The 10,401-nt window shown below is 35.4% G+C and overlaps 1 protein-coding gene across 1 annotated transcript in view; it reads left to right on the top strand.

The window, feature by feature from the left end:
* Nucleotides 1-10,401, top strand: part of PHKB (phosphorylase kinase regulatory subunit beta) — a 161,282-nt gene that overhangs the window by 12,931 nt on the left and 137,950 nt on the right. The window contains exon 5 of the mRNA XM_007450635.1: nt 1,875-1,955. Within this exon, the coding sequence (XP_007450697.1) occupies nt 1,875-1,955 (81 nt within the window). The remainder of the gene's footprint in view (nt 1-1,874; nt 1,956-10,401) is intronic.

Here is a 10,401-nt window from a genome sequence, read left to right as displayed (position 1 = left end):
GCTGAACCTTCTCCTTGTAATTATCACCTAATTAGGTTTTCTGTACCTTTTGCTCTGACAAATATGTTTACTATTGACATAGGGTTTTCAGAAGATAGTGGCTCATTTATTTTTGTAGCTCAGAATTTAAGCTCAGTGCCTGGCACATGGTAGCTTTCAAATAAATGCTGGTCAACCTGTTATTTGGTAGTCCCTGTACAATTTACCACTTACTGTTATTTTCTCACAGAAGCCTCCTGAAATTCAGAGCAGTGAGCTCTTTGAGGTGTTGTTGTAAGTGGCTGTCAATAGTAATGAAATTTCTTTGAGGTCATTTCTGACAGGCCAGTGTCAGTGCTCTAAGAAAATATTTGGGTGACCTTGGCAATGGGATGAAACTCTTCCCTACTGTGTTCTGAGAAAAGTCCCTCAAGAGTTGATGTTGATCTAAAATAACTAAAAACTGGAATACTCTGTCTTTTTATGTGGCCCACTTGGACCTCGACAAGACCCCTGACACACACTGGACTTTGAGTGCTGGGAAATCAGATGTTCACAATAGTCCTGGTTCCTGAGAAAGCTACCCCCACTGGTAGGCCCTGGCAGCACAGGGCTGCTTTGTCCAAGGCATCTAGGGCACAAATAATTTTCTGCCCCAACTTTCTGTCAATTATTCAAAAAGGGCTGGAGGAGAGTCAAGGAAGGCACAAGGTACCAAGGCTGTTATTGGGTAATAATCTTTTGGGTTAGAATTATATCGGGAGAAAATTACATCTTGCCTTCTCTTTGTTTTTAACTCAAGTTAGCAGTTTCTTGGCTAAATGAAAATTTTTCACTGCTTCCCATTTATTTATTTGTTTGTTTGTTTATTACATAACAGCTTTATTGAGATATAATTCACATAATATACAGTTCGCCTATGTAAAGTATATAACTCAGTGGTTTTTAACATATTCACAAAGTTGTGCAGTCAACATCACAGTCAGTCTCAGAACATCTTCAACACCCCATAAAGAAATCCTGTACCTATTAGCAGTCACTCCCCATCTCCTTCAGAGACCCCAACACTAGGCAATAATTACCAGTCTACTTTCTGTCTCTGTGAATAAGCCTATTTTGTACATTTCATATAAATGGAATCATACAACATGTAGTCTTATGTGACTGATTTCTTTCATTTAGCGTAATGTGTTCAAGGTTTGTCCATGTTGTAGTATTTATCTTTCACTGCTTGTTTTCTCTAGAAAATTTACACATCCTATTCAGAATTCTATGAGAATCTTTATTTTTGGTTAAAGTGGACATTATTGTCTTTTTCTTTGTTTTGTTTAGATCATATAATGTTTATCTTTAATAAACTAATAAACTAAGAGAAAAAACTCATTTGTTCATAAATAGATTTTAAATTATTGATTACTGTGTTCCAGCAGTTGCTTACATAAGTTCTGTATTCGCTGAATACAAGATGCACTGCCTATTGTTTATGGTGTACTGGCATAGTCCTAATGTCTTAATTGCCAAACAGTTATTTCATTTACATACATTTGAGTTGGATTGACATTACATAGCTGCCTGTGGGGCAAAACTGTTTCAAAGTAGAAGTACTTAGATCTAGAGTTTAAAAATAAATCTTAGAAAGCAAATGTTGTAAAAATAGTCCCTAATCAGCTGTTAATAACCATCACAATGAGTTTGAGGATTTTAGAGTTTTACATACAAAGCTGAGATTTTATTATTATGAACTAAATCCACAGCTCCTTTATTTTTCATAGGAAAGGGAATAGTTTTTATATGCCATTACTAGAGCAAAAGACTTGTAATTTTAGCTTTTACATTTAATTTCATAACATAGTATTTTTGTGTTTCCTTTAACCTATTATAATGTTTGTTTTCAGATAAATGCAGTGTCACTCTATCTCCTTTACCTTGTGGAAATGATTTCCTCAGGACTCCAGATTATCTATAACACTGATGAGGTATGATTTCCCCAAATTCTCTGGTAGTAAATTTCATCTCTGAGAATATCTTTCTTCTATTACTTTTTCAAACTTATTTTTAGTTGTATAAAATGGATTACTAAATTCGTATAGCCAGATACTAGATTTTTGGATACTCAGGCAAAAAGTCTTTATATTTTCAATGCAAAGCACTTGAAAAATGAACAAAATATGTAACAGGTTATAAAACTTTACTCCTCTGAAGGCTATATTTCAAGTAATCTGAAATAAAAACTTGTAACTTTCAGAAATTTTAGTAACAATGAAAATAAAATAGCATTTGCAGATTTTCTTAGAATTATTATGTCTTCTTTCATATCACTGCTTTTTGTAACCCATTCCTTTAAAAGTAAAAAAAATACGTTTATTATATTTTGTTATTTTTATTTGTCCAACCTCAGTAGAGCTCTTGATGCTTTCCGAAAGAGAAGTACCATTTTCTTATTCTTATTAGGAAATTTGAAAATAATGTATATGACAAAGTTGAGAAACATTTCTTTCATAGGCAATAATGCTTGAACAAACACACAGACAGACCCACATGCTAACACATTTTGAAATGTGGCCACAGTTGGAGCAAAAAGCTTTCATTATTGAGATAGTATATACAATGAGAATTCCATCAAAGAGCAGGTATATTTTATACTTATTATTTTTCTCCTGTGATCCATGTAGGGAGAACAATTGTATCATATACTAAACACCAAAGTCATCACTGAACTGCACTGAGGGTGCTGTGAAATTGGTACATGTAGTTCTGCCCTCTAGTAGTTCATAATCTTATACATTCATCCAGTTCTGCCTTTTTAATACATATAAGTAAAACCTATTTAGAAGTGTAGCTAAATAATAAAGAAACAATAATGATAAGAAGAAATTAGGACTTCCCTGCTGGCTCAGTGGTTAAGAATCTGCCTGCCAATGCAGGGGACTCGGGTTCAATCCCTGGTCCGGGAAGATCCCACATGCCACGGAGCAACTGAGCCCGTGCACCACAACTACTGAGCCTGCGCTCTAGAGCCTGTGAGCAGCAACTACAGAAGCACGTGCACCTAGAGCCTGTGCTCCGCAACAAGAGAAGCCACTGCAATGAGAAGCCCACACACCGCAACAAAAAGTAGCCCCTTCTTGCCGCAAGTAGAGAGAGCCCGTGCACAGCAATGAAGACCCAATGCAGCCAAAAATAAATAAATAAATTTATTTTAAAAAAAGAAGAAACTTTTGGGACCAAATAAGTTTTAGATATCAAATTTTTTTGTGTGTTTTGAAAAGGTGATAAGATCCTTATTTATGTTATAACCCCAGCAGGGTTTAGGGCAAAACCACATACATAGCCCCTTAATATTTTTACATTGACATATGCATATTCACATAAAGTGTGATACATAAGGCAGATACTCTGATGTCAGTTATGGGTTTTGCTGACAAATAAGTTAAGAAAAAACGAGTTTCAGAGTTTGTGGGATTTTCATATTGTAAATAAGAGATGGTAGACCTGAATACTAATTAGAGGTGGAGGAGAAAAACACATTAAACAAAGAAAAATTAAGAACTGTGGTCTAGTGCAGTTTGAGTTAGGAGAGAGAAGTTTCACCAAGAGTTTTCACCAAGTAGGGGAGATTTGAACTGGGACTAAAGGAAGGTTCATAGAAAAGTGTTTCAGTTGAAATGAGCAAGACCAAGCCCAATTGGAATCTACACTTCCTGTCAGACTGTGGAGTACATATAGGTATGCAGGCTTAGGGTGGGAAGATAATGGAGGGTTTGAATGTTAGACATGAGAATTGTGATACTGTGTCGAGATTCACAGAACCTCTCTGACAACAAAAATTGTGTGAAAAATAGCAGACCTTGGTGTCAGAATGATATGGGTGATAAAGAAGACAGTAGCCACAGATGTGTTTCTAGACCTAGAGCATAGAAAACCAGTGGTCTTACGGTGAAAAACAGAATTCAGAAGTACTTACAAATGGTGGAAGAATTTAGAACATGGTGTTTAATGGAAAATCCAAATGGATATATTTCATAATTGGGTATAAAACAAAGTTATGGGTTATAAGTATTCAAGGGCTAGAATACCAGAATTGGAGAATTATAAATATGCATTGCAAACATAGAATGTTAATTAATTTTTTTTTTGTTACATTGTTTTCTTTTGTTGAGTTTTAAGTGTTCTTTGTATATTTTGGATAACAGTGCTTTATCAGGTGTGTCTTTTGTAAACATTTTCTCCCAATCTGTGGCTTGTTTTCTGAATCTCTTGACATTATTTTTCACAGAGAGCAAGTTTTTAATTGTATTGAAGTCCAGATTATCAATTATTTCTTTCATAAATTGTTTCCTTGATGTTTTATCTAAAAAGGCATCACTATACCCAAGGTCATCTAGATTTTCTCCTGTGTTTTCTTCTAGGAGTTATAGTTTTGCTTTTACATTTAGGTCAATGATCCATTTTGAGTTAATTTTTGTAAAGGATATAAGTTCTGTCTCTATATTCATTTTTTTGCTTTAATGAGGATGTCCATTTGTTCCAGCACCATTTGTTGAAGAGACTGTCTTTTTTCCATTGTTTTACCTTTGCTCCTTTGTTAAAGATCAGTTGACTATACTTATGGGGTTCTATTTCTGGGCTCTCTTTTCTGTTCCTTTGATCTGTTTGTTTATTTTTTTGCCAGTGCCACACTGTGTTGAATACCATAGCTTTATAGTAAATCTTGAAATTGCGTAGTGTGATATCTACAACTTAGTTCTTCAAAATTGGGTTGACTATTCTGGGTCTTTTGCCTCTCTGTAAAAACTTTAGAATCAGTTTGTCAATATCCATAAAATAACTTGCTAGTACTTTGGTTGGGATTGTATTGAATATATAGATCAATTTGGGAAGAAGTGATAGCTTGACAACATGGAGTCTTCCTATTCACGAACATGAAATACCTCTCCATTTATTTAGTCCTTCTTTGATGACATTAATCAGTTTTGTAGTTTTCCTCATATAGATCTTATATATATTTCCTTAGATTTATACCTGTTTCAGTTTTGGGGATGTTAATTTTAGATTCCTCTTGCTCATTGTTGATATATAGGAATGTAATATTAAACTTGTATCCTGCAACTTGTTATATTTGGTTATTAGTTCCAGGGTTCTTTTGTTGATTGTTTTGGACTTTCTGCATAGACGATCATGTCATCTGCCACCAAAGACAGTTTCATGTTTTCCTTCCCAATCTGAATACCTTTTATTTCCTTTCCTTGCCCCATTAAATTAGCAAGGACTTCCAGTATGGCCTTGAAAAGGAGTGGCCAGAAGGAACATGCTTGCCTTGTACCTGATCTTAGTGAGGAGGCAGAGTTTCTCACCATTAAATATGGTTTTAGTTGTATATATTTTGTAAATAGTCCATTTCAAGTTGAGAAAGTTCCCCTCTATTCCTAGTTTACCAAGAGTTTTTGATCATGAATCAGTATTGGATTTTGTCAAATACTTTTATTCATCTGTTGAAATGATCATGTGATTTTTCTTTATTAGTCTTTTGCTGTGATGTATTACAGTAATAGATTTTCTAATGTTGAATCAGCTTGGCATGCCTGAGATAACTTCTACTTGGTGTGGTGTAATTCTTTTTTATACTTTTTTGGATTCAATTTGCAAATATATATTTTTATAAATTTATTTATTTTTGGCTGCATTGGGTCTTCGTTGCTGTGTGCGGGCTTTCTCTAGTTGTGGTGAGCGGGGGCTACTCTTCGTCGCGGTGCACGGGCTTCTCCTTGCAGTGGCTTCTTTTGTTGTGGAGCCTGGGCTCAGTAGTCAGGGCACACGGGCTCAGTAGTTGTGGCTTGCGGGCTCTAGAGCGCAGGCTCAGTAGTTGTGGCACACAGGCTTAGTTGCTCTGCGGCATGTGGGATCTTCCCGGACCAGGGCTTGAACCCGTGTCCCCTGCATTGGCAGATGGATTCTCAACCACGGCACCACCAAGGAAGCACACTTTGCAAATATTCTGTTGAGGATTTTTGCATCTATGTTCATGAGAGATATTGGTCTGGCGTTTTCTTATAATGTCTTTGTCTGGTTTGGGTATTAAGGTATTGCTGGCCTCACAGAATGGGTTAGGAAGTATCCCCTCTGCTTTTATCCTTTGAAGGAGATTGTAGAGAACTGATAAAATTTCTTCCTTAAATGTTTGGTATAATTCACCAGTGAACCCATCTAGAACTGATGCTTTCTGTTTTGGAAGGTCATAATTATTGATTCAATTTCTTCAATAGATACAGGTCTATTCAGATTATCTGTTTCTTTTTTTTGTTGTTGGTTTTGTTTTATTATGGCTCTCAAGGAATTGGTCTGTTTCATCTGGGTTATCAAAGTTATGGACATAGAGTTACTCTTCGTATTCCTTTATTTACTCTTAATTGCCATGGGAAATGTAGTGATGTCCCCTCTTTTGTTTATGTTCATAGTAATTTGTGTCCTCTCTCTTTTTTCCTTAGTTAGCATAGCTAGAAGCTTATTTATTTAATTTTCAAAGAACCAGCTTTCGGTTTCATTGCTTTTTGTCTCTTAATTTCCTTGGTTTTCAATTTCATTGGTTTCTGTACTAATTCTTATTATTTCTTTACTTATTCTTACTTCGGATTTAATTTGCTCTTTTTCTAGTTTTCTAAAGTAGAAACTTAGAATATTGATTTTAGATCTCTTCTTTTCTAATATATGCATTCAATGCTATAAATTGAATTAAAATTTTGAAAAGCTGTTTCATTTCATTTTTTTTTTTGACCCATATAGTATTAGTATTATGTTATTTAATCTTCATGTTTGGGGATTTTCCAGTCGTCTTTCTGTTATTGATTTCCAGTTTAATCATTTGTGGACTGAGAGCAGACATTGTATGATTTATATCTTTTTACATTTGTTAAGGTGTGGTTTTGACCGAGAATGTGGTCTGTATTTGTGAGTGTTCCATGTAAGCTTGAGAAGAACATATATTCTGCTGTTCTGCAGTGAAATATTCTGTGAATGTCCTTTATATCCAGTTGATTGATGATGTCATTGAGTTCAACTATATCCTTACTGATTTTCTGCCTGCTGGTGTTGAAGTCTTAAACGCTGATAGAGAATTCATCTGTTTCTCTTTCCAATTCTGTTGCTTTTTTCCCTCACAATTTGATGTTGTTAGGCCTATACATGTTAAAGATAGTTATGTCTTCTTAGAGAATCAACTCCTTTATTATTATATAATGCCCTTCTTTATCTCTAATAACTTTCCTTCCTTTGAAGTCTGCTCTGTTTGAAATTAAATAGCTATTTCAGCTTTCTCATTTGGTGATTAGTGTTAGCATAGTATATTTTTCTCCATTTATTTTCTTGAAATCTATATGTGTCTTTATAGTGAAAGTGGGTTTGTTATAGACAACATATAGTTAGGTCATGGTTTTTGATCCACTCTAACAATCTCTGTCTTTTAATAGGTGCATTTGGAACGTTGACATTCAAAGTGATTATTGATATGGTTGGATTCTATCTGCTGTATTGGTTACTGTTTTCTGTTTATTGCCCTTATAGTTTGTCTATTTTTGTCTTCCACTCTTTTTTTCCCTTTGCTCTAATTGAGTTTTTTATATGATTCTGTTTTCTCTCCTTTTTTAGCATATCATTTACATTTCATTTTTTTCCTCCTTTTTTTACTTGTTGCCCTGGAGTTTGCAATATACATTTACAGTAAGTCCACTTTCAAACAACACTATACTAAGTCTTCGCACGTAGTGTGAGTACTTTATAATAACAAAATAATCCTAATTCCTTCCTCTCATCCCTTGTATCTTTGCTGTCATTTATTTTATTTATATATAAGCATACATAGACATATACACATATAAGATATAGTCATAAACATACATAATCAGTTATCAATACATTGTTGCTATTATTTTGCTATGATTAGGCAGTATTTATTTATTTATTGGGTGACGAAGAAAAGAATAGCTTTATTGCTTTGCCAGGCAAAGGGGGCTACAGCGTTCTAATGCCCTCAGAACTGTGTATACCTACCTGGAGGAGGTAGTGAGGAGTTTTATAGGAACGGTTCAAAGAGGGCGTGATCATCTCATGGACCTAGGCAGTCTTCTAGTTAGCCTTCTATAATCCTACGGTTAGGTCCCAGTCTGTTAGTTAGCCTGTGCCTCTGGACTATGAACTTTATAAGTGTTTTCAGTTTTTTTCTCTCCCCTTAGGTAGGACAGGATGGCTCTGGTAGGCTGGAATTGAAAATTTTCTGTTCCCCATGTGGAAGGTCAGAGCTGGCTGGAATTGGGTATTTCTCTTCCCCAGTCAGTTAGGCTCTGAAAATAGCCCAGTAGGTCTGGCTTTGATTAACTAGTTTCCCCTAAGGGGAGACCCTCTTAAGAAAAACAGAATGTTTCAATGTATTTCAAAATGGTTACTTTTTCCCTCTCCTTGCTGGAAGCCACAGGGGATTTTCCTAGGATGTTTTCTGTGGGAACCTGGCTGAGTTCTTGGAGGTAAATCTCACAATATTGTCAGGACCCTGTTATGACTGGGTCGTCCTGGAGTTTTTAACTTTCAAGAGTTTTTAAGTGAACCTCTAGCAATTTGTCAGTTACAGTTCAGATTTTACTACCCCAGCACTGATTCCCTAGGTGGTTTCTGCTCATGAGTCTATGCTCTAGGGAGCCATAACTGCCTGTTTTTGCCTGTGGGTCTCTCCAGTCTTGGGACAGCAGTTTTCTCTGTGTCCTTCCCCCTCTCATGGATCCAAGAAGAGTTAAAAAGCTTTTTATTTGTTAGGATGAAGTGGAATGGCAATTTCTAAACTCCTTTTTTGCGGAACTGGAATGTAAGTGGTATTTTAGTTTTACTTATGGGGCTTATTAGCCAAAAATGCCTTCTTGGCCAACTATTATACCATTCATGCAGCCTGAGCAGACTGCCTCACTTGGGCCCAGCCCTGGTCCTAAAGTCCTCCTAAGAGGGGGAAGAAGCAAGTATATGGACTATATACTTAAGAAGTTTGTTGTAAGAGGAAAAAGGATTTAGATGGTTTCAAATCTTTTATCTTGGAGACCTGACAAGTATTATTTCCTGTATGTTTTATAGAATCTAAATAACTCTAAAGACCATGGAAAAGCTGAAGACATCAGGTTTTATGAAATTACACCAGGATTTTTATATGGGCAGGTTTCCCTTAGGGAAATAGGTAAGGTAACAAGAAATTGGGAAAGCTGGGAAGACCCTCCCCAATATTTGAAGTAAAAAAAATTCCTTCACTGAAATGTGTGACCTGTTCTTGGCTCTGAGGGCAGATATCTCTATGTTGGGATTGAGAATGAAAAGGTCACGGATTCAACTGCCTCAGCCATTCATCATTTGTGAGAGAACGTATGTAGACTGCTTCCTGGTCAACTCTTGAGCAATGTATTTGTTAACTCTGGGCTTAGAGACTTTCTAGAGACCCTAGAGAACAAGGACAAATCATTTTAAGAGGCTGTGTTTTCCTCTGCTTTGATTTCTCAACCAATTCTTTCCTACTGCTTTCTCTTTTTCTATAATTTCTCAAAGTTTCTAGTCTACTGGTGGAACTTTACCTTGGTTTTTAGTGTTATTATGTGTCATTCTTAAGAATATATGCATTAAATTAATTAGGTGTGTAGGGTGGAGGTCAGGGAATATGTATTGCCACTTTAGAGGGATAGCGAGACAGAGGGTAGACAAGATGCACATATTCAGTATGCAGTATTGAACCAAACATGATGACTAAATTAAAAACCCTGTAATTAGGACCAGTAGCCCACATAAGATATTGTTTTTATTAAAATGAATAAACTTTTATTTAAGTAAGAACTGACCATAATCTTTGCTTTCCATAGTTACTATTGAAAGTATAAATTTAATCAAATGTTTGAAATCTTTACATGAAAGCTGTGATTCCTGGCCTATTGGTTGGGCCCATCTCCAACTGTAAGCTTTGAGTGTATAAAAATGGGTACCTGTAGCTATAGAAAAGGCAGGAGGAAGATCAGATTCCATGAGTAATGAACTCAAAACTCTAGGTTGATCTACCATGAGACTGACTCATTTTAGAACTGAAAAATACCTTTTTATCTCCAAAGTGTTAGACTTCTTTAACATTTGACATTTTAGATTCCAAATATTATTATCTAGTATAAAACAGTGCTTTATATTTTTCTTAATTCTTAAGATGCATAGCCCTCATGAACAGTAATGTTGATAGATACATCACTGAAGAATTATAGTTGGAACATTGACAGGATTTAAATTTTATTTCTGTACTGTTTATATTAGGTTCTCACTTTAGGCTTTATATTAGAAAAACTGGATATAAGAGTGTATTCATAGTAATGTAATAATCACAAAAATTTAAGCATGTTAAAAAAGTGTTGGTAGGCAAAT

The sequence above is a fragment of the Lipotes vexillifer genome, unplaced genomic scaffold (assembly GCF_000442215.2).
Source record: "Lipotes vexillifer unplaced genomic scaffold, Lipotes_vexillifer_v1.1 scaffold943, whole genome shotgun sequence".
NCBI classification, from domain to species: domain Eukaryota; kingdom Metazoa; phylum Chordata; class Mammalia; order Artiodactyla; family Lipotidae; genus Lipotes; species Lipotes vexillifer.
Note: the sequence above shows the minus strand (reverse complement) of the source record. Positions and strands in the feature narration are given on the sequence as shown.